Below are 25,881 nucleotides of genomic sequence, written 5' to 3'. Positions count from 1 at the left end.
GCCGAAGGCAGAGGCTTAATGACTGAGCCACCCACACACCCCGACACACTCATTTTTGACAGTAAAATTATGCACAGTGGTTGACTTTGTGGAGGGTGTTTTCTTCCCTTTCGTAGTCTTAGTATGCACACGTAGTCTTAGAAAGCACACGATTAAACTTTAGAAACTTCTTTTGAGACAAAAGAGTTCTAAGTAAGTATAGTTGTTATAAAAGACTTGGCGTGTGGCCTCATATATAGATTTTTATGACTAAGCCTGCCATTTCTGGGAAGATAGTTTATATTCAACATTTTTTAATGTTATAATTTTTATAAGTATTTTTTTTAAAGATTTTATTTATTTGACAGAGATCACAAGTAGATAGAGAGGCAGGCAGAGAGAGAGAGAGGGAAGCAGGCTCCCTGCTGAGCAGAGAGCCCGATGCGGGACTCGATCCCAAGACCCTGAGATCATGACCTGAGCCGAAGGCAGTGGCTTAACCCACTGAGCCACCCAGGCGCCCTAATGTTTTATAATTTTTAGAAACAAAAACATATTAAATGATATTTTTAAAAAGTTGATGATAGTTTTTTTTTCTTCTGTTGGGGATGTACTTCATCTTTATTTTTCTCATCAAGATAGTCTCTCCTGTAATCATGTGTGTGTGTGTGTGTGTTTGCTGTCCTTTGTCTCCTCGTCATTGGGTTTTCCACGTTCACTATATTATTACTTCTTCCCCCGAAGGGCCACTCCCCCCCCACCCCCGCAACTCACCTTTGTCCCAGCTGTGCTGTGTTGTTCTGTCTCTTCCCCTCTCTTGTGTGGGAGACCAGTCACATGGTGCTTGTCTTTCAAAACAAGAAATTGGTGATGGGAGGGCCTGGGTTGGGGGGTGTCTTTCATTATTTAGGGATGTGACCTCACCTTGAACGTGACCACCATCGTATGGCCTCACACATTCAGGGACTCATGGACGCTAGAGGTGATGAGGTCAGGGAATGTGGAGTCAGTCTGACCTCAGAGCAAATATCACAGACCCCCCGGTCATTCTTGGGGTCCACATTGTGGCCCTTCTGCTCAGAACGCGTTAAGTCTGTGTGTGTCCTTCTGGCCCCTTGACTCCCAATAGATCACAGCGGTAAAATGGTAAAGGAAAGGTGGCCGTTGAACTTAAAAGAAGGCTGATGGTAGCCGCAGGAGGGCCATGCCAAAGCTTGCAGAGAACTTTCCATACAGGTGTGCTGGCTTATAGGCCAGTCATGGAAAACAAAACAAAACAAAACAAAACAAAAAAACATAAAGCAAGAAGGTAGTGGAGCTATCTGATTATAGAGAGGTTGTTGATTTTGTGTGCACTTTGGTTTTCATTTCCTTGAATCTCTTTTCTTCTACAGAAGCATAGAGGGGCTCTGATTAACTTCATGGAGACGTCACCCATTACATTTATGGGTATGGAGGATATTAGATGCTCCCTGCATCTTCCCTCAAAACCAGAATTTAATGGTTTCAGGTTATGCAGTCATGAAAGAAGATGTGGCAGCATGACTAAGCAACTGTAGGCAACAATGTTGGAAAAATAGAGGCAATTTTCTGCTTCGGGTGAGCTAAGCGTACTCTTCCGACGAGCCTGTTGCAGTCATACCCAGTGTACCTAGAAGCCACGTTATCTGACAGACTCAGCTCTGGGGTAGGGCCATGAACCAGGAAGGAAACCGAAAACACCAGAGGTGACCCAAGTACTTGGTTCTGAGTTCTGAAAATCCTTTAGGTTCTTCCTCCGAGCCTCCTTGCTGTGATTTTACTTAAAATGTTATGAAGCTGTCCTAGTTTGGAAACAGGAGTAGGTACTGGTTAGAGGGATAGCTTGATAGCAAGGGAAAGGATGGGTGTGAAATTCCAAAGGCATGGCCATTTGGGGCTGTCTCCGAGACCAGTGTCCTCCACACACACCCAGGGTCTTTGACATTGGGTATGAGGCACGTTGGTGATAAGAAATCGGCATCATGAGGATGGGGAAGCACTGTTTCTGTTTTTAAAGGCTGTTAGAGAAGTGATGGTATGTGTCCATACTTGGGTTTTGTGTTTCACTTGTACTGATTAAAATAAATGAGAAAGAAGAAAACAGTATATTTTTCAAATAAATGACAAGTATTACTTATTTTTTAAAAAAACGGATTAAAATCATTCTTCTGGTCCAGATTATAGAGTTGTCTTATAACTCCAGGTGTATTTTGATGCCCACCCAGAGAAGGAGCCCCCCATAAATGGATGCCTACGCTGATCGAGTTTGCATTCCACAGTTGGCAATGTTGGTTTTAAAGGCCATGTGGATTCCAGTATAACCCATAATTAGGGATTTCAGTTGTTTCCCAGTTTTTTTATATTAACAGATGTCAGTGCGGTGAACATGACCAAAGTGAAACCTTTGGAGACATCCTTAATTTCTCAGGGTATATACATTTCAAGGCTTTTTTTTTTTTTTTTTTTTTTTTTTTTAAGATTTTATGTATTTATTTGACAGAGAGAGAGAGAGAACACAACCATGGGTGCGCAGGAGGGAGAAGCAGGCCTCCTGCGGAGCAGGGAGCCCGACACGGGGCTCAATCCCAGGACTCTGGGATCAGGACCTGAGCAGAAGGCAGATGCCTAATGACTGAGCCACGCAGGTGCCCCAAGTTTTTTTTCTTTTTTTTTTTTTTAAGTGATTTTACTTATTTATTTCAGAGAGCGAGCGAGCAGGGGCAGAGGGAGAGGTAGAGAGAATCATGCTTAGCGTGGAGCCCGACATAGGGCTCCATCTCGTGACCTTGAGATCATGACCTGAACTGAAGCCAAGGGTCGGTTGGTCGCTCAATGGACTGCACCATCTAGGTGCCCCGCGAGGCTTTTGAATGCTGGATTTCCTCCAAAAGAGCTGGCAACTATTTATACTCTGGGTAACTGAGATGGCCCCCACCCTTGCCAAGATTGGCTCTTGTAACTTTCTGTCTTTGCTACATTTCTAGATGAAAAAGAATACTTTGTCATTATTTCTGGGTCATAATGAATTTCAGTCAGTATTGGAAAATTTTCAGTGGTCATTTGTGTTTACCTCAGTGCATTTCCTGCACCTGTTATCTGCCACTCTTTTATAGTAGTAGACTTTTATAATTCTATATAGATATAAAATAGTAGTAGACTTTTATAATTCTATATAGATATAAAATAGTAGTAGACTTTTATAATTCTTGATATTTAAGACTTCTTGATTTAGCAAAGATACTAATCCTGGGTCTGATATATACAGTGCAAATAATTGCTTCCAGTTTCTGTTTTTTTTTTGCTCTCATGGTGGAACTATTGTGCTCTTACAAGGAAAACAAATTCAACTAAACAGTATCCTTTTACACCCTGTCAACTTAAGGAAATGTGAAACCAAAACATTGCTTTCATATGTGCATTTTTTTCTCTACACCCAACGTGAACTGTTTTTTCAACTGTAACATACATAATTTATTAGAAACAAACTTTAATAGTCTACATTAATGAAGAGTGGTAATTTTGCTTCATTTAAAAAAAAGTGGTAATTTTGCTTCATTAAAAAAAAAAAGTACCCAGTGTTCTCTGTTGGGCATGAATATGTTCGGCTTATTTTCTCATCTGCAAAATAAGAGTAACTCCTGCTTTGTAAGGTTGTTTCTTAATCAGTTTTCTGGGTTGTAATAGGTGCTCAATAAAGGTCAGCTGTTTCTGTGACTATGCTGATGTAAATCAATATGACAACCTCTGTGTACTCAAATGAGCCCACAGGTCCTGGGGGCAACAGACATGTAATTGATTTTACTAGAGGCTCTTCTGTAGGTGTGAACATGCTTGTGTGTGTGTGTGTGTGCATTTCTGTTTCTTGGTCTTGATCTTAGGTAGACTTAGATCATCAATTTTATACTTCTCTTTCTTTCTAATGTCAAACATTTGAAGCCAGAAGTTTCCGCTAAGACTTGGTTACCTGTATCCTACAAATCGTGATATGTGGTCTATTCTCATTTATTTAAAAATATTTCTGATTTCTCTTAGGAGGTCTCCTTTGCCACGTGGCTATTTAGAAGTTATGTTGTTAATTCTCACATATTTGGCGTTTTGAGAGCTATCGTAGTGATTTCCAATTGAATTCTGTCACCAGAAAACATTCTGTGTAACATTTTATGTAATGAAATTTATTGAGATTTATTTTATGGCCCCAGCATATAGGGTCAGTGTTGAGAAATATTCAGTGTGTACTTGAGAAGTCTGTCCTGCAGCTGTTGGGCATGGCGTTCCATAAATATCGGATTAAGGTAGTTACTAGTGTTGTCCACATCTTCTGTATCCTGATTTTTTTTTTTTTTTATATACTTTCATCAATTTCTGAGAGAAGGATGTTGAAATCTATGATTGTGGTCTTTTCTGATTTTTCTCTTTTGTTCTGTTTTTTTTTTGTTTTGTTTTTTTTTAGATTTTATTTATTTATTTGACAGACAGGACAAGTAGGCAGAGAGGCAGGCAGAGAGAGGAAGGGAAGCAGGCTCCCTGCCAAGTAGAGAGCCGGATGCAGGATCCTGGGATCATGACCTGAGCCGAAGGCAGAGGCCTTAACCCACTGAGCCACCCAGGGGCCCCTCTTTCGTTCTGTTTTTGTCTCATGTATGTTGAAACTCTATAATTTGATCCATACACTTTTAGGAGTGGTGAAATGACCTTATTAGTATGAAATGTCTGTCTTAATCTTGGGTAATGTTCCTCCTCTCTAGGTCTATATTGTCTGATCTTAATAGAGCCACACCACATTCATTGTACCTATTGTTTGTGTGGCATACCTCTTTTTTTAATCTGTTCACTTTCAGCCTGTCAGTCGATTTAAAATCTGTCTTCCTTATACTGCGATTTGGGTCTTTTATTAATTCTTTGTGCCAGTCTCTGGCTGATAGTATTAATGTATTTACATTTAGTGTAAATACTGATGTGATTGGGGTTCAGCTTTTCACGTTGCTATTTATTTTCTATTTGTTTCATCTGTTTTTTTTTTTTTTCACCCTTCCTGACTTTTTTTTGGGTTTATCAGAAATATTTTAGTATTCCATTTTGATTCCGTTATTGGCTTTTCAGCAGTATCTCTTTATGTGTCTTTAGTGTTGAATTAGAGATCCAAATAGGCATCTTAGCTTACTATAGTCCGTTTAATCTTAACATTGGATTCTTTTACATAAAATGTAAGAAACATACAAGCATAAAATTCTGTTACCCTTCCTCATTCATTGTCTCGTTATCGTTCACATCTACATACACCATGCAGTGTGACCATTTTTTGCATTAAGCAGCCATTTATCTTTCAAATAAATTAAAAGGAAATTTGTAATCTTTTATGTTTTGCTGCATATTTGCCATTTTGGTTTCTCTTTATTCCTTATTGTACATCTCAAGTTTTCATCTGGTACCAGATCCTTTTAACTGAATAAAAAAAATTTTTTTTAAAGACTTTATTTATTTGAGAGAAAGCGAGAGAGGACGGGGGTGGGGGCAGAGAGAAAGAGAGGAGAGGGAGAAGCAGGTTCCCTGAGGAGCAGGGAGCCTGATGTGGGACTTGATCCCAGGACCCCTGGGTCATGACGTGAGCTGAAGGCAGACGCTTAAACAATTGAGGCACCCAGGTGCCCCTGAAGAATTTCTTTTATATTATCTTAAAGTTTAGTTTGGTGATAAATTCTCAGACTTTGTGTATCTGAAGATGTCTTAATTTCACCATCGTCATTTGAAGCACATTTGTGTTGGTTATAGAATTCAGTTATTCTTTCTTTTCTCTTAACTCTCGCTAGCTGTTCCATTGTCTTGTTTCCATGGTTTCTGATGTCAGCCCTCAGTTGTATTGTTCCTTTATGTGTAAAGTGGTGGTGTTCTCGGTTTTTTAAATTTCTTCAGTCTGAGTCTGATGTGCCCTAGGAAAAGTCTTTGTTTTGATATTTCCTGGTGTTTGCTAAGATTCTTTAGTATGTAAATTAATATTTTCTACCAGCCTTGGAAAAATTTCAGCCATTATTTCTTCACATATTTTTTTCTTCCCTTTTTTGTCATTCTCTTCCAGGAATCCACTGTCATGTGTGTTTCAGTCCTTGTTATTGTCCCACTGAACCCTTATGCTATTTTCCCCCCTTCAATTTCTCTCTCTCTCTTCTGTTCTTCAGATTGTAATCTAAAAGACTTGATGAATCTGGGAACAGGTCAATGGAATTTTTCTGCTTCTAAAGTTATCTAGTGGATTTTTCATATTGTACTTTTAAGTTCTAGAATTTCCATTTGGTTCCTTTTGGTAGTGTTCATTGTTCTCCTAAAATTACTCATTCCGGTTCAGTTGCTATAACCCTATCTTTCTTTAACTCCTTGGACATATTTATATAATGATTTTATAGTTCTCATATACTAATTCCAAAATCTGGATCATCTTCGGGTCTACTTTTATTGCCTCTATTCTCTGTCTTTGATCATGGTCACATTTTCTTCTTTGTATGTTTAATAATTGTTTACTGTGTTGGATGTTATGAGGGTTAATATTATAGGGGGTTTTGACTAAAGTGTATTGCGTTTTGTTCTTATGAACAATTCCTGGCAGATTGGTTCTGTCAGTAACGGATCTATCTACCTATGTTACTACCTACCTTCCTACTTTATGTGTCTGTGTATCTGTCTATGGCTGATATTTCCATCTTAAACTCGGTCTTAAGGGGCATGGCTCTTACTCTAGAGTATGATCTTTATTACTAAGGCATGGCCCTCCTGGTGTTTAAATAGAGTGTCTGAGGTGCTTGTGAAGATCTCTTTTTTCTTGTTGAGCAGGAACTCGGTGTCCCTCACATGACCTCTGGAATCTCTCTTGAGCCTGCAGCGGGTGCTAAATCCCCTTGCTAACTCTCTGCAAAAACTTTTGGGACCTTCCCTTCTGCCACTTGGGCTTGCAAATTCTGGACATTACTGCAGCTTGGAACAGGTAGCTCTTCCTCTTTGGCTCAGTGAAACTGCTGTTCTACTTGGTACAAAAATGCGCCTGGGCAAGAAAGCCAGGTGAGATATAGGGCTCTGATGGCTTCCGGTCTTGCGCCGCCTGGCGGCCAATGCCGGAACAGCTGCTTCGTATATTTGGTCCAGCTTTATAGTCTTAACAGTCCAGGGCCAGTCCAGTGCCGGCTGTTCTTTCCTGGTTGGAAGCAGAAGTCTGACAGTTGGCTTGTTAGCTCTGTCTTCCTCATTAATAACAAGAATGACATCCCACTGGGTTTTTTTGGTTTGGTTTTTTTTTTTTTGGTCTAGCTAGAGTATGACTGATTTTCTTTTGTCAGATGGTTCATTTCTGTGTTGGCGCTGTGCTGCTGTTAACCGCGGTGAGCGTTTCTTCCAGAGTCACCCTTTCTGTCCTCAGTCTCAGGTGTGACCGAATGACAAGGTGTCCCCCTGTGGTCCGCCGAGAGGAGCTTGGCCCTTTGTACAGATCGTCACCTGTGCTGTCTTACCCTCTGGTTGTCACTGTCAGCAGCAGTGACCGTCTGTGAGTGACGATTCCAGATGGGTGCCGTTGTCTTGAGGTTTTGTTTTTGTTTTTTGAAAATGATCAGTTTTAGAATCAGTTTTGTGTGCCATTCTGTCTTATTGTCATTGTTCCAATTCGTTACCAGATGTCTGCTTCTACAGTGTATTTTCTGCATGAGGGATTCACCTGTATTTGTATGGAAACTTGGCTTTAAAAAGTTTTTCAAAATCGCTTTCAGTAATGAAGGCACACTAAAGTTTCTGTCTTTTCCTGGAGGGCGTTTCTTTCTTTTTCTCTCCCTAGTGGGGAGAGGGTTATATTTTTCTTTTTTTGTGACTGATTTTTTTACACTTGTGTGGCACTTTGTACTTTTCAAAGTGTCCTCACGGGCGTCTGGCCCTTCTTTTCCCTTCACGCAATCCTAGTGCACGGTCTTGTTACCTCTCGCCTGGACTACATCACGAGGTGTCCCTCGTCTCCCCTTCTTCTGAGCATCTCCTGGCCAGTCAGTTCTACAGTTCAGTCTTCCTAAAGTTGAGTTTCTCACTCAAATGTAAAAAAGACGTTTATTGTTCCATTTTGTTTTCCAGTCACGAGCCGCTTTCATTTCTACCTTTCTAGCCAGATTTCAGGTGTTCATGACTCAGCTGCTTCTATGTGTCCCTTCCCTGGCTCTGCATGCTGTTCCTTCTAGCCACAGTACTCTTCTCTTCTCTCCATAGGGTTTCTCCTCTTCATCATGCAGGCTCTGTCCTGCCCACAGTGCTACTCTGTGGAAACTGTCCCCAGCTCCCTGTGCTGCTGTCCCTACTATCCAGGTCCCACTTGAGTTACAGCTGCTTGTTCCTATCTTGTCCCATTTCTTTTTTTTATTTATTTTGTTTTATTTTTTAAAGATTTTATTTATTTATTTATTTATTTGACACAGAGAGAGAGATCACAAGTAGGCAGAGAGGCAGGCAGAGAGAGGGAAGCAGGCTCCTTGCTGAGCAGAGAGCCCGATGCAGGGCTCAATCCCAGGACCCTGGGATCATGACCTGAGCCGAAGGCAGAGGCCTTAACCCACTGAGCCACCCAGGCACCCCTCTTGTCCCATTTCTAAACAGGAAACAGCACTCATCAGTCACCTGGTGTCCTGTTCCTGGTGGATGACAGGTGTCCCACTCCTAGGAACCCCAAGCTCTGTCTAGGTGGCGCCTGGGGTTATTTCCATTCACACAGGAAACTTCAGACCTGGAGTGTTTGCATGACATCACATGCGGAAATAATGACTGATTCCAGATATAGTCCATCCCCTAAGTTTTGTTCTTAGATGGCCTCTCCACTCATAGACTGTGGCTCAAAACTACTTGACTCCTGAGTATATATCTTTTTATACTTCCAGCGTGTCCAAATTCATCAAAAACTGGGGCGAGAGAGTTGGCTTGTGCCTCCTCTTGCTCCCTTTGTTCCTGGTGGGATGTGGCTGCCGCCCACGGAGGGGTGGAAGGCCGAACGCGGGTACCCAGAGCCCTGCTCTCGCGGGACACCTTGCTCTCCTGACATCACGCAAGGTCCCATCAGAACACACTCCACTTTGCTCTTTTCCCAAGTGTGGCTTGTTGTCCCTACAGGAACGTAATTCTCCATTCCCCTCTTCTGTTTCAGGCGCTTCGCCTCAGTAACGTGGCCATGGGGAAGACGACCACCGGCCAGATCGTCAATCTGCTGTCCAACGACGTGAACAAGTTCGACCAGGTCAGCTGCCCCCCAGGAAGCCTTCTGCATTCCCACCCAGTTCCTTGGTTTAACTTCTTGGAATTTCAGGTGCCAGTTTTTGGTGTAGGCCAGACTTCTTCTGAGGACAGAAGATGAGGATACTTTTTTTTAAACATTTTTATTTTTTTAATATTTATTTATTTATTTATTTATTTAAATATTTTATTTATTTATTTGACAGAGAGAGAGAGATCACAAGTAGGCAGAGGGGCAGAGGGGGAAGGCAGGCTCCCCGCTGAGCAGAGAGCCCGATGCAGGGCTCGATCCCAGGACCCTGAGATCATGACTTGAGCTGAAGGCAGAGGCTTAACCCACTGAGCCACCCAGGTGCCCCTATTTTTAAAAGATTTTAGATATTTATTAGAGAGAGAGAGAGAGGGAGAGAGAATGTGCGCAAGCAGGCAAAGTGGGCTGCAGAGGGAGAGGGAGAAGTAGGCTCCTTGTTTAGCAGAGCCCGACATGGGGGGCCAATCGTGACCTGAACTGAAGGCAGACAGTTAATGCACTGAGGCCCCCAGGTGCCCTGAGATGAGGATATTTTCTATCCAGTTCTCATTTCTTCTGTGTTCAACACATAGAGGAGGGTTTTATTTTTGGAATGCGTTTACAGCGTACTTCAGTCATATATAAGCAGACAGCAGTGTTCTTACCTCGCCTGGGGAAATGTCCCATAGTCCTTCAGCGGTGGCCCTTCTGAGCACACTTGGTTGGTGCTGCTGGCTGAATTCTTTCTCTTCCTCCTCCTTCATGACCTCTCTCCTCCTCCATAGGATGACCTCCTGGTGGGCAGGGATTGTTCTGTGCCCCCTAGAGTGCCCACTACATAGGAAGTGCCCTCCCCACAAAAGGTTTTATTTACTTATTTATTTTAGGGAGACTGCATGAGCCGGGGGAGAGGCAGAGTGAGAGGGAGAGAGAAAATCTCAAGCAGGCCCCTTGCTGAGCGCAGAGCCCGACATGGGGCTCCGTCTCTCGTGCCCCTGAGTTCATGACCTGAACCAAAATCAAGAGTCAGATGCTAAACCGCCTGACCCACCCACGTGCCCCATTTTTAAAATAAAGATTTTATTTATTTACTTGAGAGAGAGAGAAAGAGCGAGCGTGTGAGAGAGCGCACAGAGCATGAGCAGGCGGGAGGAGCAGAGGGAGAGGGACAAGCAGACTCCAAGCTTAGTGTAGAGCCTGATGTGGGGCTTGATCCCATGACCCTCACATCATGACCTGAGCTGAAACCAAGAGTCAGACACTCAACCAGCTGAGCCACCTAGGCACCCAAGGAAGACTTTGATTTAAAAAAAAAAAAAAGCCCAATTGATAATCCCTAGGCGTAAACAACCTGTTCTTTTCTACCCTGCCACAGTCCATTTGCACTTACTTTGTGAATATAGCATACTCTCCAGGGCAGTGTAGCTACTGGTCTGAGCTGTATTGCTCTACACCACTTCTTTTTTTTTTTTTTTTTTTAAAGATTTTATTTATTTATTTGACACAGAGATCACAAGTAGGCAGAGAGGCAGGCAGAGAGAGAGGGGAAAGCAGGCTCCCCACCAAGCAGAGAGCCCGATGTGGGGCTTGATCCCAGGACCCTGAAATCATGACCCGAGCCGAAGGCAGAGGTTCAACCCACTGAGCCATTCATGTGCCCCTCTACACCACTTCTAATTATTCATTCATCAAACGTGAAGTGGGGCTCCTTCACAGCTTCAGGGATGAATAAGACTTAGTTTCCTCCCGGGAGAAGCCACAACCTATCAGGGAGGTAAAAATACAAATAATTACTCAAGAGTATGGCAGGTTCCATAATACAGGCTTTTGCAAGGTACTGGGGAGCCCAGGGGAGGAAGTTTGGGGGAACTCTGAGCCCACGCGGGGGGCAGACAGAATTGAGATCTTTCTTCCGACACTGTGGTCTAATCCAGTTCTCCCTGGATGTCCCTGAAGCCTGCTCTGTGGTATTCTGGAAATGCTTCATCTGGGTACTTGGATTTTTGCTCCAGTGGGTTTAAAGCCCCCCGTGATCATTTCTGTTCAGGTTCCTGTCTGTCCTCTCGGAGCAGATGGCTTCGGTACTGGGTCCTTCCTGGTTTTGTGCTCATGTCGTCCTAAGAACGCGTTGCCTTTTTTTCTTTCAAGGTGACAATATTCTTGCACTTTCTGTGGGCAGGGCCACTGCAGGCGATCGCAGTGACTGCCTTGCTCTGGATGGAAATTGGAATATCCTGTCTTGCTGGGATCGCAGTCCTCATCATCCTTCTGCCCTTACAAAGCTGTATCGGGAAGTTGTTTTCATCATTCCGGTAAGAGAAGCACTGGTTTGAAAAACAGGGCATGTGTGTTTGTTCATATGCACGCTTGCCCGTGCTTCCGATCACAAACAAAACGACTTCTCTCATCTCTGGGGCGCCTGGGTGGTTCAGTGGGTTAAGCCTCTGCCTTCAGCTCAGGTCATGATCCCAGTGTCCTGGGATGGAGTCCCACATCAGGCTCTCTGCTCAGCAGGGAGCCTGCTTCTTTCTCTCTTTCTCTGCCTGCCTCTCTGCCTACTTGTGATCTCTGTCGGTCAAATAAATATAAAAAATCTTAAAAAAAAAAAAAGGGCTTCGCTGATCTTTTCTTTCTGTTGATTGCACACTGCACAGGCTTAGCCCGGGGAAGGCTCCCACCTTCAGCTGAAAGCCAGTCTTGAAGCCAGAAGGGCGAAGGCATCTGCTGTCTCCTCCTGGCTGGCTTTCCAGGCACTGTCCCTCCTAAGTACTGTCTTCCAGCAGAATTTATTTACCATGACATTATTTAAACACGTATTAAATACGAGTACAATGTAAATGTCTCTTTCGAGGCCCGGGTCTGGCCGTGTCTGTTTTCGTGTTGCTTGTTTTCAGGTGTCCAGCTTGTGTCTTGTTTCCCCGATTTGTGTCTGTCAATGTCCCACAGTCCTAGCGGTGTATGTGGTAGAGAAGGTGATGGTCCCAGAGGGTTAGAAGTGGGTCACTGTCAAGGTGTCAGGAGTGTGATGATAATGCCGTGTGAAGTGCGGCCAGTTCTCTCTGCTGTGTCTCTGCTCACGGTGTTTTCTCAGTTGGGAATTGGCTTCGCTCTCTTTGCCAGGGAGAAATGTTCTATGTGCTTGGGGCCCCGTTGCGGTGCTCCTGAAACCAGGAAGCTTCTCTTGCTCTCTCCTTTGCCCAGTAGAATTGACAGCCCCTTTCTTTTCTGCGTCCTGGCACTTTGTTCCCACTTTTTACACAGCAACCAACGGTATTATTGTTCGATTCTGGCTCCCCTACCCAACCGTGACCTCCTGGAGCCGAGTTTGTAGCTGACTCTCTTTCGTATGCTTTCCTTAGCCCCTACTGCAAGTTCCGAGATATTTGAATTGGGATGGACTCTGTTGACTTCCTCCTTGAAGTCTTCATCTGTGTTTTGAGTAGGAGCTGCCTGAGTTGTCTGAGCAAAGGCGTTGTAGGGCATCGTTGGGTCCCTGGTTCTCGGGCTGTGGCTGCTGCTGATAAGGGAAATGGGGCTGTGGCTCATCTCTCACGTCTGTCCCCTTAGGAGTAAGACCGCAGCCTTCACCGACGCCAGGATCAGGACCATGAATGAGGTTATAACTGGCATAAGAATAATAAAGATGTATGCTTGGGAGAAGTCATTTGCAGACCTTATCACCCATTTGAGACGGTAAGTTTCTGTGTCTGTCGGAGCCTGTTTTTGTACTTTCTGTCTCCGGCCTCCACGGAAATACTCATTGAGGGGTCTTCGGGCGTTTAACCTTTAGAATGTGAACTCCCGGGAGCCTGGGTGGCTCAGTGCGTTAAGCCACTGCCTTCGCTCAGGTCATGATCTCAGGGTCCTGGGATCGAGTCCCGCATCGGGCTCTCTGCTGAGCAGGGAGCCTGCTTCTCTCTCTCTCTCTCTCTCTCTGCCTGATTGTGATTTCTCTCTGTTGCATAATTAAATAAAAAATATAAAAAAAAAAAAAAAGAATGTGAACTCCCAACACCGTCCACCCTGCCTCGCGCCGTTAACCACATTTTTTAAATCCTTTTTTTTTTTTTTTTAATATTTTATTTATTTGACAGAGAGAAATCACAACTAGGCAGAGAGGCAGGCAGAGAGAGAGGAGGAAGCAGGCTCCCCGCGGAGCAGAGAGCCCGATGTGGGGCTCGATCCCAGGACCCTGGGATCATGACCCGAGCCGAAGGCAGAGGCCCTAACCCACTGAGCCACCCAGGCGCCCCCGCCGTTAACCACATTAACCTGCCTTTCCGTTTACTGTCTTAGAGGAAGGAGAGTGCCTGTGCTGCTTCTCCTTCAAAAACGAAATTCCAGATGTTTCTGAAGTCTCTAAATCCCAAATGAGCAATGCTGGAAGCATTTGCAAGGATGACATTTACACGGAAGCTATAGTTTATGTTAACGCAGCACAAGTAGGAAGCTTGTACAGACTGAGCCAAACTGTGTACATCAGTATTATTCGTGCCAAACAGAGAAACAGAGCCATGGAAGTACTGTTCTGCCTTGTTTTGCTTTAGGTCTGTGGAATTGTTTTCAGTCTTTGATGTCAATATTTGGGGAGTTTGACCCTTCCGTGCACGGGATGTCTGTCTGCGTCAGCCCCTGTCTCTGCCATCTACTTTGTTCCTTTGTCTCCCTCTGCTTTGGATGCACTCAGCTGCGTTCCTCTCTGGCCCCCGGCAAGCCCGGCTAACCTAGCTCATCCCCTCCCCAGGTCCCATTGCTCTGAGCGAGACCCCTCTTCTCCGTGCGCCTGTGGGGCCTCTTCCTGTCTCGTGCACACATCTTTGGGTTGCTCGTTCTCTTCTCCTGTGAGTTCCTGAGCTCCTAAAGGAGACAGACTATGAGTCTGTCTGCTGTCAGCAAGAAGGCCGGCACAGGACGGGCATGGACACACACTTGTTGACTGAATGCTCATGCCTGGTCCGACTGACCCAGGATATTAACACGTGACATGAAGCCTCCGTTTATTCAGATGAGCGACATGGTGATGACTGTGTGGTCCTCGTGTTGGGGTTGGCCCTGGGCCATGTGCTGTAGGATTATTTCCATAACTCAAGGAACTTTTTATCTTAATCCCGGTTCCCTCCCTGGAAAGGGGCCACATGCAAAAGTGCTTGGATGTTGATGCTTCCTTGTAAACTCTCTTTTCCAGGAAGGAAATTTCCAAGATTCTGAGCAGTTCCTACCTCAGAGGAATGAATTTGGCATCGTTTTTCGTTGCAAGCAAAATCATCATTTTTGTGACTTTTACCACCTATGTGCTCCTTGGCAACGTGATCACAGCGAGCCATGTGTTCGTGGCCGTGTCCCTGTATGGCGCTGTGCGGTTGACCGTCACCCTCTTCTTCCCCGCGGCCATTGAGAAGGTGTCCGAGGCGGTCATCAGCATCCAAAGAATCAAGGTCTGATGACAACCTTTTTATCTATTTATTTTTTTAAATTGTTTTAAAGACTTTTATTTATTAATTTGAGAGAGAGAGAGTGAGAGAGCACAAGTTGAGGGGAGGGGCAGAGGGAGAAGCAGGCTGCCCGCGGAGCAGGGAGCCCGACGCGGGGCTCTATCCCAGGACCCTGGGATCATGACCTGAGCCGAAGGCAGGCACTTAACGGACCGAGCCACCCAGGCGCCCCAACAAACAACCTTTTTAAGTCATAGATGGATTTAAGCAGAAGGCCTGCTTTGAATTTGGCGCCATTGTGTTGCAGTTAAGTGAAATTTAACTGTCTCGCCATCGAAGCCAGCAGTCGTCCCAGAATGTGGCCTGTATTCCCCTCCCTGTCGTCCCAGGTGGCATGCACCCCAGCTAACGAATTTGCTGCTCATGTGCGGGCGGCAGGAGAAACAGCACCGGCCTGGGGCTCGGGGGGTACAGGGGGTAACAGAAGGGTGATGGAAACGTCTGAAGCAGGAGGAAATGCACAAGCAGATTTCATCCCTTGGGCGGGCTCCAGGGACTGGGTGGCGACTGGTGGCAGTCTGGGGAGGGGCCGGAAGAGGATTCCTTTCTGGGCAGAGGCAGGGAGAGCTTGCAGAAGGGCCCTGCTCCTTGGGAAGGGGAATGGCCTCCGCTGCACGTACTTCTTCCTGGTGAAAGGTGGGTTCCTTCCTCCGCAGATGCCGGCGTGTGGTTTCCGAGAATGCCCGTGGCTCTCCTTTTCCTTGCTGCCTGTCTCAGCCCATTTCTGGGAAGGTCTTCCAAATTTGTCTCCCCACCCCCCCGCCCCCCAATACCCACTACCTCCTTTTCCCAATTAGCTGTCCCTTCATGGCTCAGGGCAAACAACGTACATCACTAAGATGCGGCCCCACACGTGGTAGGTGCTCAATGTTTGTGAAGAGGTCGAACACGGAGATAAATTGGCTCTGTGAGCAGGGCCGGGGCATGCACTTGAGTACCTGGGCTTTACAAATAAATCTGGCTTTCCTGTTCCTCCACAGAGCTGGCTATGTCGTAATACATCTCTAGTGAAGCTTGACGGCTCTGGGCTTGATTTCCTTTCCTCCCCTCCCTTCCCCTCCCCTCCCCTTTTTAAAAATAGTTTTGTCATCAAAGCTGAGATTTTCTTCTGATGAAGTTTCCTTCCTATAAAAAAATATTACCCAGGAGAGAGATCAGTCTTACGGGGTCCGTTCTGGTCCCTAAGTTTCCCATTCTTTCTGACGGGGCTTCCAGCAACTTTTAAGTAGTGACCCATGCATTTCAATAAAACTTCTTTATTTTATTACAGATTTTTTTTAAAATTTATTTATTTGGGACAGGGAGAAGCAGACTCCCCTCTGAGCAGGGAGCCTGTTGCAGGACTCGATCCCAGGACCCTGGCGTCATGACCTGAGACCCAAGGCAGATGCTTAACCACCTGAGCCCCCCAGGTGCCCCTCAAAAACATTTCTTTTTTTTTTTTTTTAAGAACATTTCTTTTATGTAGCGTTTGCATCTTGAAAGAGCATGTACTCTGGGAACATAACTTTGGCCGCGGCGATGTTCTAAGTGTATGTCGAACTTCTCCAGACGCCCGCTGTGAGTGGGCTGTGAGTTTTACTGTGATTTTGCAGTTGTTCCCCCTGCGGCCAGTACCTGTGCGGCCCGGGCCTGCGAGCTCCTTTCCTCCAGACCTCAGAGCTTGGCCGCCCCACTGGATGGGTAAGGAGAGCCTCCTGCAGGAGGTGAGCCAGCGGGCATGCGGGGAGTTTCCCCAGACCCTGCTTTCTTACCCGGCCGTACATTGCCTACAGTTGCCTTCCCAGTGCCTTCTGGCATGTGGAGTATTTCCTTCCGTGTGGTTTTCATCAAGTCTCATTCTGAAGAGGCCCCCAGCGGTTCCTGCAGAATCCAGATTGTAAACTCTGGGTTTAAGGCTCTACCGGCTGCGCTCTGTGTTTCCCGGTGCTGGACCTTCCACTCCGGTGGTGGCGGTGGGGGGGTGCTTGTGTTGGTGATAGGCCACATTCATGTGTATGGGGGGGGTCTTTGCCCCCCGCACTGTTCATCCCTGTGGGTTGCCTTTTCTTCCGTTGATTGAGGCAGATCCCCCCGTGACCTCCCGTTGCACTTCTGTTCATGCTGATCTCAGGCTTCCCTATTTCTGTGCAAGGCCGGTGTGCCCACTGCTTAGTAGCAGGTCAAGTGGGTGACTCTGTCCCCAGGACTATACTAAGGCCCTGGACAGCAGACTGTATCTGGTCGTTCTTGTGCATAGTTCATGGCCCATGCTGGGCCCATCACAGACGTCAAATAAATACTGCATTGACTGAAGCAGCAGTTACAGGGGAGGACTGGGACCAGCAGAGGCACGAGGGGACCCAGGCTGTGCTGCAAGCCAAGAAATGGAGCGAGGAAGCGGACTGGAGTGGGCATTCCCAGGACAGCGGGCCTCGGAAGGGGTCTACCTAGAGTGCGCATAGATCTGTGTCTCCCGTTCTGTGTGTGCACCTGTGGACTTGGTGGATCTGAGCAGGACACAGTCCATGTAGACTCCGCTGGCCCGGCTCCTGGGCTGGGCTCGGCCCTTGGGCCTTGCAAATAGAAACAGCAGTCTTACTTGGTCAGTAGCATTAGTTTGGCCATTGTGAAATAAAGGAAGATTAAAACCATGTGGCTTTAAATTTTTTTTTTTAGATTTATTTATTTATTTATTTGACAGAGAGCACAAGTAGGCTGAGAGGCAGGCAGAGGTGGGGGGGGAGGGAAGCAGGCTCCCCACTGAAGCAGAGAGCCCGATGCGGGACTCGATCCCAGGACCCTGGGATCATGACCTGAGCCCAAGGCAGAGGCTTTAACCCACTGAGCCACCCAGGCGCCCCAAAACCATGTGGCTTTAAAGAGCATCTGGAGTCAGAAGGCAGTCTGCAGACAGAATTCCCTCCTCTTTGGAGGTCAGTCTTTTCTTTCCTCTTGACTTCAACTGATTGAGCGAGGCCCACCCACCACGATGGAGAATAATTTGGTTTTTTTAAAGCTAGTCTCATCTGAAAAAGTACTTTCACTGTAACATCCAGATGTGTTTGTGCAAATGTCTGGGGACTCTGGCCTAGCCCAGCTGACCCAGAAAATTAACTGCCACACCCGCTGGATCTCCCCAGATGTGACTCTGGGGTCACTTACTGTGTGCCTGGAAGCCATCTGTTTGTGGAGGTCGTCTCCTCAGTGAACTCCGGACTTCTGAGGAGCGGCTGCGGGGCCGTGTTCATCTTTGTGCACCTCACGGATGGCTCACGCTCCGAAAACGCACCACCGTCGGAAGCGTGCGGCTCTGCCACGTCTCTGACATTCTGCGGATATCCAGCCGCTGAGTGTGGTTTTCGTGGAGAGCGGTCACTTTCATTCTCTGATGGATCGTGTGGTGCATAAAATAGTGTAGCACGAAAGGGACCTTGCGGAAGGTTTTCAGGGAGTTGGGGTCAAATATTTGGGGAGGAGTTTTGATCGCTTTTCTGCCAGAATACAGCTGAGATGCATCTGAGGCTTAAAATTCCTTCCCGTGTAGACATGTCCAGTAACGTTGAAGTCACGACCTGCGGGGAATTTGGGCATCTGAGCTGTCGAAACGAACGTTCCTGCCGAGAACTTTGAATTTCCTTTGGGGTGATTTTGTGGAGGAGCTTTGTGTCCTGTCCAAGGAAGCATCTTCGACTTGTGCAGGAGACCTAAATCTTTCCTCCTGTGCAAAGAGTTTCTGGCCAGAAGATGGGCCTGGGGAATTACGGATGGTTTGGCAGGAGTTGTTTTCAGCAAAGGGTGAGACCAGTGGCCGAGAAGGAGTGGTGGGAAGGGGTTGGTTAGGGTGGGAAACTGCTTCAGGGTGGCATTGATGTAATTCTCAAAGCATCTCATTTTCTTTTATTTTTTTTTATTTTTTTAAATTTTATTTATTTGACAGAGAGAAATCACAAGTAGGCAGAGAGGCAGGCAGAGAGAGAGAGGAGGAAGCAGGCTCCCTGCAGAGCAGAGAGCCCGATGCGGGGCTCGATCCCAGCACCCAGGGATCATGACCTGAGCCGAAGGCAGAGGTTTTAACCCACTGAGCCACCCAGGCGCCCCCTCATTTTCTTTTAGATCTCAGACTCCTTTTCGGCCCGTGTGGTTTCTATAACCCTTTAAGAAATTTAGATCTCGAGTGCATCAGAATCACCGGGAGTGTTGATTAAACTAAATTAGCGCGTGTTGGAGACTGTGATTCCACGGGTCACGTGGAGCCCATAGTATCTGTGTCTTAGGCAAGCGTGCTTGTGCGTCTGAAAATATGCCGCGTGCGGGGACCACTGCCCCAGCCGTGGAGAAAAGCACACAAGGCCGGATGTGCTAGCTAATAAGCCAATACGAAAGATGTCAGGGTCACGGCAAGACTAAAGTCGGTTGGGAGGAGAAACTAACACCGGTCTTGGTTTATGCCGGACCTTTTGGGGACGCATTTGGAATTCATCGGGTCACTCCACAGAATAACTGAGCACCTGCCCTAGGCCTGGGGCTGTGCCAGCTGCATATATTCGATGACAGTGCACAGAGGTCCTTCCTGCTTGGAATTTATGTCTCATCAAGTGGAGGCTCATAGGTATGCAATTGATGACCCTCACAGTTCAAGTGTGTTTTGTGTCATCCGTCCTTGAAAGAGAAAGTCGGAGGTGCTCTGCAGGCTGCTGTAATTTTGGAGGTAAGCTTCCTGGGAAAGCTGAAGGAGTGACCTGGAGAGTGACCTGTGTTGGAGGTTAGCAGGGGGTGGGGGAGGGGCAGGGGGTAAAGGTGGGGCAGGGGGGAGGGGTAGGTAGGAGGCTGAGAGTTTGCAAGAGCTCCTAAAGAGGGCTTGGCACACCAGAAAGGAGATCCGTGTGTTTGAGGAAGCAGAAGTGTCGGAGGCTGCAGAACAGAGGACTGGGGGCCCGAGCCCGGGCAATAGCAGCCTCCAGGCACCACGAAGCTCCCTCTGGCTGCGGCCTGGGGACTGGAGCAGAGGACGCAGGGGTGGGGACCCAAGGCACAGCCAGAAGGTGCTTCAAGAGGCTCATGCAGTGCAGGAGGGAGTGACGTGGTTTGGATTGGGCTGCCGTAGACGGAGCCTGATGGGACAGCCCTCCAGGAGCACGTCTTGACTTTGGGTACCTGCAGAGGTAACAGGCACCAAACAGAGTGAACGGGTCTGGTGTTCACTCTTCCTCCTTTCCGGGCCTGTCTCTTAGATGTGTTAATGTGCAGGGAGAGGTAACCATGGCACAGGAGAGGAAGCAAAGGTGTGTGGAGTCTGCTCCCCGGGGGGTGGGGGGGGGTGGGGGGGGTGGAGGGGGTGGTCGGGACTGGGCGAGGTCTGACTCATGGGGTCAGAAGCTTGAGGGGCACACGGGAGCTCTGTCTCTGACAGCCCCGACTCGGTGGGCTGGGCCAGCTGTCCAGCACGGTTCCCAGGACGGTCGCGTTTGGCTGTTGGCAGGAGCTAAATCCAGCAGACCTTGGCCCCTTCAAGCTGGTGCTGTGGTCCACAGCCCTAGGGCAAGGCCTCAGGTGGGCTGTAGAGTGCACTGTCGTCTTTCCACCCACACTTTCCCACTTCCTTTTTCCCAAGTACCGAAAATGAGGGATTTATTATGAGGTTAGAGGCCCAAGAAGTTCCTTCTATTTTTCTCTTAGTGACATTGAACAGGTCCAATAGGATTATAAAAGATCTTGTCTTCACTTCAAAGCACTTCAAAGCACTGTAGACGTCTCGGCGACGTCTACACCCAGTAAAGTGTGTCTCGGAGGTGATATTGTTCATAAAGCTCTTAGGCTTTCTGCCCACCAGCCACTCCGAAGTCAATCTTTCTGGCTTGAGTTCTGACGTCTGACACTTTCCCGCATGACCTGTTCCGGGTATGGGCTTCATGGCTGTTAATGGCAATTTAAAGTCAGCATTCTCATCAGCCTGAGTCCTGGAGAAAAATCCGCCCAGCGCTGCTGGCCCCTGTACAAGGCGTTCCTGTGTTGAATGGAGTCTCATTTAACTGCCGGGAAACTGTGACTTCTTTCTCCACTCAGACCTATTATTTCCAGACAAATGCCCAGTAGATTTACTTTCTCAGTGTGTGTGTAGTTTTTCTTCTCTTGAAGATGGGGGGAGGAATTGCTATTCTAGAATGCACCTGCTGAATATTGAATTTCATACCTTGGTAATATGCTTACGCTATAAAATTGGAATTCTCTTCTGTCTAGACAAGATTTATAATATCTATAACCTTCGGCTTGTTGCCTTGTTAACTCATGCTATGTAGGACCGTAGCTATGTAGTTAGTGGTTAGACCCACTGGAACCGGTCACATGGTCTGCTTGTACCTTAGGGGTTGTCTCTTGATGTGCTGACCCTTTGTGAGGCTCAGTATTAACGTTGGAGCTGGGGCTCTTTGTAAGTGCATGAATGGCATCGTCTTCTCCGTCGCCATGACTTGATATCCCCTTTGGGCACTCAGAAGTAGGGTGGACAGTGCCAGCTGGGGCCATTGTGAACTTGAGACTGGCTGAGAAGACTGGGTTGGTTTAGTTCTTGAGGGTATCAAGGTTGAGGCCACTTGGGGAGAGCTGACTTAGGTGCTCATGGGTCGCTGAACGCTTTTAAGCCTGGTGGGCCTCCTCAGTGTTTCAATGGGATCAGCAGGGGGTGGTGTTTGGGGTAAATTTGGCGCTGTTGGGGCTGCTGGGGAAGGAACTGGGAGGTACAGGGGGACAGCCAAAAACTGTCAGTATCATAAATAATTGCTAGTGAGATTCCAAAGTAACATTGTTTCAAGAGGAATGAAGAATTGGAAGGCAGTGGAGCTGTGGCAGAACAGGCAAGCGTTGCTCCCTGGTTGACAAAGGCAGAGGTGGTGGGGAGAGAGAGTTTGGGTCAGGCTAGTTTTAAAGCCTGCAAGGGGGAGCCCTCATCCGTCATCTGTCTGTTCTGCTGCCCTGCTCAGCACAGGCGTGGGGCAGGGAGCCAGGTTCCCAGCGAGCCCGGACCCCGGACGAGTGGGGAATGAGTGAGCAGACCCTGCCTCATGCTGGCTGGCTCTCCGAGAAATGTGCGGGAGCATGTTTTCCTGCACCGAAGAGACTTGGCATGGTCAGCTTTACTGGTTCTCGCCAAGTAGAACGTGGTACCCGATGTGTAGCTTTGTGACCGGTAAAGAAGATGTTAATGGCTTCAAGTGTGTTGACGATTTTTGGAGGAGCAGGTGACTTATGTGTTGTTTTCTTAAAATGGGTTCACGGGCTTACCTCAGCTGCTTCCCACGGTGGTTAGGGTTAGGTTTGCCCTGTGGGTCCGAGAGTACACTTGTGTAAGCTGCGTACACAGGGTACGTGATTTTTCTCTCTTGCACAAATCTCCCTACGGTTGTGTGTCGGTTTCCTTGGTCTCTTGGGACAAAGTTTCTTGAAACTGGGTGGATCAGAGCAACAGAAATTTGTGGTTTCACGGTTCTGGAGGCCAGAAGCCTGAAATCCAGCTGTCCTCAGGGTCACCATCTCTGAAACCTACAAAGGAGAAGCCTTCCTCATGTCCTGTCCTCTGGCTTCCGGTGGTTGTGGGTAGACCTTGACGTTCCTCCGCTTGCTGTCCCGTCACTCTGATCTCTGTCTTCACTGCACAGCTGATGCTTTCTGCCTGTGTGTCTCTGCATCTTCTTTAAGATTTTATTTTATTCATTTATTTTAAAAATTTATTTATTTGATAGAGAGAGAGTGATCACAGGTAGGCAGAGAGGTGGGCAGAGAGAGATGGGGAAGCAGGCTCCCTGCTGAGCAGAGAGCCCGATGTGGGGCTCGATCCCAGGACCCTGAGATCATGACCCAAGCCACAGAGAGAGGCTTTAACCCTGAGCCATGCAGGTGCCCCTTTAAGATTTTATTTTTAAGTAATCTCTGTACCCAACGAGGGGCTCACCTTGATAGTCCCGAGATGAAGAGCTGCACACTCCACCGACTGAGCCCACCGGGTGCCCCTCTGTCTTCTTCTAAGGACACCAGTCGCACTGGATTTAGAGCTCCCTCTCAAGGTCTGCTCCGCTACAGCCGCCCTTAGTCTCATGTGCAATGACCCCCTTTCTAAATAAAGTCAAAATTTGAGGTAATTGGGTTTATAACTTCACTACATCTTTTTGGGGAGGACAGACCTCACCCTTTAAGAAGTTCCATGGCTGGTATTCTATTCTGTGGTGTTAGAGACCCAGATGCTTTCTTTTATTATTATTACTTTTTAAAAGATTTTTATTTATTTATTCGACAGAGAGAGAGAGAGCACAAGTAGGCAGAGAGGCAGGCAGTGGGAGAGGGAGAAGCAGCAGGCTTCCCGCTGAGCAGGAAGCCCAACACGGGGCTCGATTCCAGGACCCCGGGATCATGACCTGAGCCGAGGGCAGAGGCTTAACCGACTGAGCCACCCAGGCGCCCCTGCAGACACTGATTTTCTTATTATTTCACTCTGTGGGGCCTTAGCTAAGCTGGCAACTTCCAAGCCACTGGGCAGAAAAAGGGTTCTCGGACATTGTCACTTTCCACTGGCCTGAACTGAATCATGTGGCTACACACAGCTCCCTGGGAGGCTGGCAAGGAGGGTCCCTTTTCCAGGCTGCCATGCGCCAGCCGAAAACTTGGGCTTTGTTTCCACAGGAGCACGGGAGCAGCCTTGAGGGCCATTACCAGTCTCTGCCACACGTTCAGTGTTTTGGGGGTGGGGGTGGCTTTGGTTGTTTATCCTGTTTCTGTGCCGATGCAGCTCCTTTCCTCGAATTCTGTCTAGCTTTTGCAGAACAAGTTTTCCTATATGCGGTTATGTTACATTTGTAACAGTTAGCGGGGCCTCATTTAATTAAGTCCGATCGCAGCCTTGAGCTGCTAACTCATGGGGAAAAGGGAAGGGAATGGAAGATGTGGCCCTTTCTGCCACCTATAGGGTATTTACTAAGGAGAAGAGAGAAGGGATAATGAGAAATGCTTGTAAAATATTTTTTTAAGACATAGAAACTTGTTAGGAACTTTTCTTCTCTTTCTTTCTAAAACTTTTTTTTTTTTTTAAGAGTGATGACAGGGGTGGGGCACCTGGGTGGCTCAGTCGATGAAGAGTCTGCCTTCGGCTCAGGTCATGATCTCGGGGTCCTGGGATTGAGCCCCGAGTCGGGCTCCCTGCTCAGTGGGGAGTCTACTGCTACCCCCCCCCCCCCGCCACGTCCATACGTGCTCTCGGTCTCAAATTAAAAAAATAAAAATAAAAAAGAATGATGACAAAGGATAGTTAATGCCAAATGATACACTGATTGGACACGTACAGGGAGAACATGAACCTAAGTGCCCAGGGAAAGGTCACCGCAAATAAATGGGCAGACCGTCTTTTTCATCCGGAGTCCCTGCCACCGGTCTCGTGTTCCCAACCTGTCCTTTGGGGCCAACCCGATTCCTGAAGGTGGTTTGGTGGGGGGCGGGGACGCCTGGCCTTCATCTTGGTGTTTTCAGCATCTGGTGCTTGGCACATGGTGGGATTAGGTCAATATTTATAGAATCATTTTCTACCAACTCCCCTGTTTATTGTTGGTAACACAGAGGTAAAACAAAAATGTCCAGGTTCTAAATGTGTTCACTGTTTGGGGCTGTGTTTTCTTTTCAGGGAAGATTCAGGACCCTTGTTGGGAGGGTTATGAAGATAGCTTTGTGAACTCTTTATTTGCGTATATGCGTTCTATTATACAATTACCTGACATGTACTGTGTTGTGATTGCTGTCCAGCCTTCAGATACAGTTGGTGAAGAGGTAGACGGGCTGTGTAAAATGCTCCACGGCAGATTCCCAAGGAAGCAATTACTCTTGCATATGCCTCGTTCCCGCAGCTCAGCCCACCTTTCTCCTTCTTCTGCAGAACTTTCTGTTGCTTGACGAGATCTCACAGCGTACCCCTCAGCTGCCATCAGATGGTAAAACCATAGTGCACGTGCAGGATGTCACTGCCTTTTGGGATAAGGTACGTATCAGCTCTCATGAGATCACAATTGCTGTAGGACGACTCGTCACGTGGATGTGAATTTTGAGATTTTTCTCCCACTGTATAAAATGTGACCGGCCGCATTTGCTTGAAAGTGTGTTATAAAAATGCTCAAAATCAGGAATAAGGTTTGCAATTGATAAAGTATAAACTCAGTTGAAGGCATTTGACGTGTTCCCTATCTTTAAGAGAACTTTCCATGTATTACCACACTTTTTTTGGAAGGAGTACGTAAGTTGGAGCTGTTAGAATTTACAGGATTGAACAGAAGAATGATAGAGTACACAGAGATTAACTAAGATACATACTGTTATGGAGGAGAGACTTTGGGGAATCAATGTATGTTTTTTACGTTGATGTCATTGCTGTGGGGTAGGGTGATGGCTCCCCTGTGCTCAGCTTCTCAGCCTTGCAGGCCCAATGCGGCCTCCCTCGTCCACAGCTGAACCGCTTTCCTGGCCTGCTTCTGTGGTCTTCTATGTGCATTCTCCCGTCAGAGTCTGGGTTAGGCAGGAAAACAGAGCTCACACCATGAGAAAGGGAGTTCATCACCTAAGCAGAGAAAGAACAAAGGAGCAAAGAGGGCAAATGGTGTGTGAGGCAACCCAGAGATGAGCAAAGGCGGGAGGGATGCCGGGGGGAGGTGGCCTCTGCCAGAGGGCCACCCATCTGAAGCCGAGCTCAGGAGCCTGGCAGCCAGCAGGAGTGGGGACCGTGGTGGGAGGGCCTGCTCTGGGGGCCCCGCAGAGAGGACGCGGCAGGTGGGGGCTGTGGGTGCCAGCCTCCTGTGTCTCTAAACGCAGAGGGCCACGTCACGCACTGTCGCACGTGGACGCTCACACCAGGTATTACCTCGCCGGACCGTTTTTTCGTTGGTGTGGCAGATTCCCTCCTGCCGGAGAGTTCTCCTTGTGATACACTGTGAGCGCTTCTAGAAAGCACTGCTGAAGTTCCCGTCTGCAAATGCCCCTGAGTTATAGAAAGCACGGAAGTCGTGACCACACGCCGTGGGAGCTGACCCATCACCAAACTGCTTCTGTGCCAAACCCTGCAGCACTGTTAAGTGAGCAGTTCTGTTCGCTTCTCTAGTACTTACGAATGTGTTCTCGACTTTTCTTCTG

General features: G+C 47.3%; 1 protein-coding gene across 5 annotated transcripts in view; it reads left to right on the top strand.

The window, feature by feature from the left end:
- ABCC4 (ATP binding cassette subfamily C member 4) overlaps positions 1-25,881 on the top strand; it is a 253,197-nt gene that overhangs the window by 63,443 nt on the left and 163,873 nt on the right. For all 5 annotated transcript variants that reach the window (XM_045978081.1, XM_045978080.1, XM_045978077.1 and 2 more), the window contains 5 exons: positions 9,158-9,247; positions 11,402-11,565; positions 12,821-12,946; positions 14,439-14,688; positions 24,638-24,739. In XM_045978081.1, the coding sequence (XP_045834037.1) occupies positions 9,158-9,247; positions 11,402-11,565; positions 12,821-12,946; positions 14,439-14,688; positions 24,638-24,739 (732 nt within the window). The remainder of the gene's footprint in view (positions 1-9,157; positions 9,248-11,401; positions 11,566-12,820; positions 12,947-14,438; positions 14,689-24,637; positions 24,740-25,881) is intronic.

The sequence above is a fragment of the Meles meles genome, chromosome 14, assembly GCF_922984935.1.
Source record: "Meles meles chromosome 14, mMelMel3.1 paternal haplotype, whole genome shotgun sequence".
Lineage (NCBI taxonomy): Eukaryota > Metazoa > Chordata > Mammalia > Carnivora > Mustelidae > Meles > Meles meles.
Note: the sequence above shows the minus strand (reverse complement) of the source record. Positions and strands in the feature narration are given on the sequence as shown.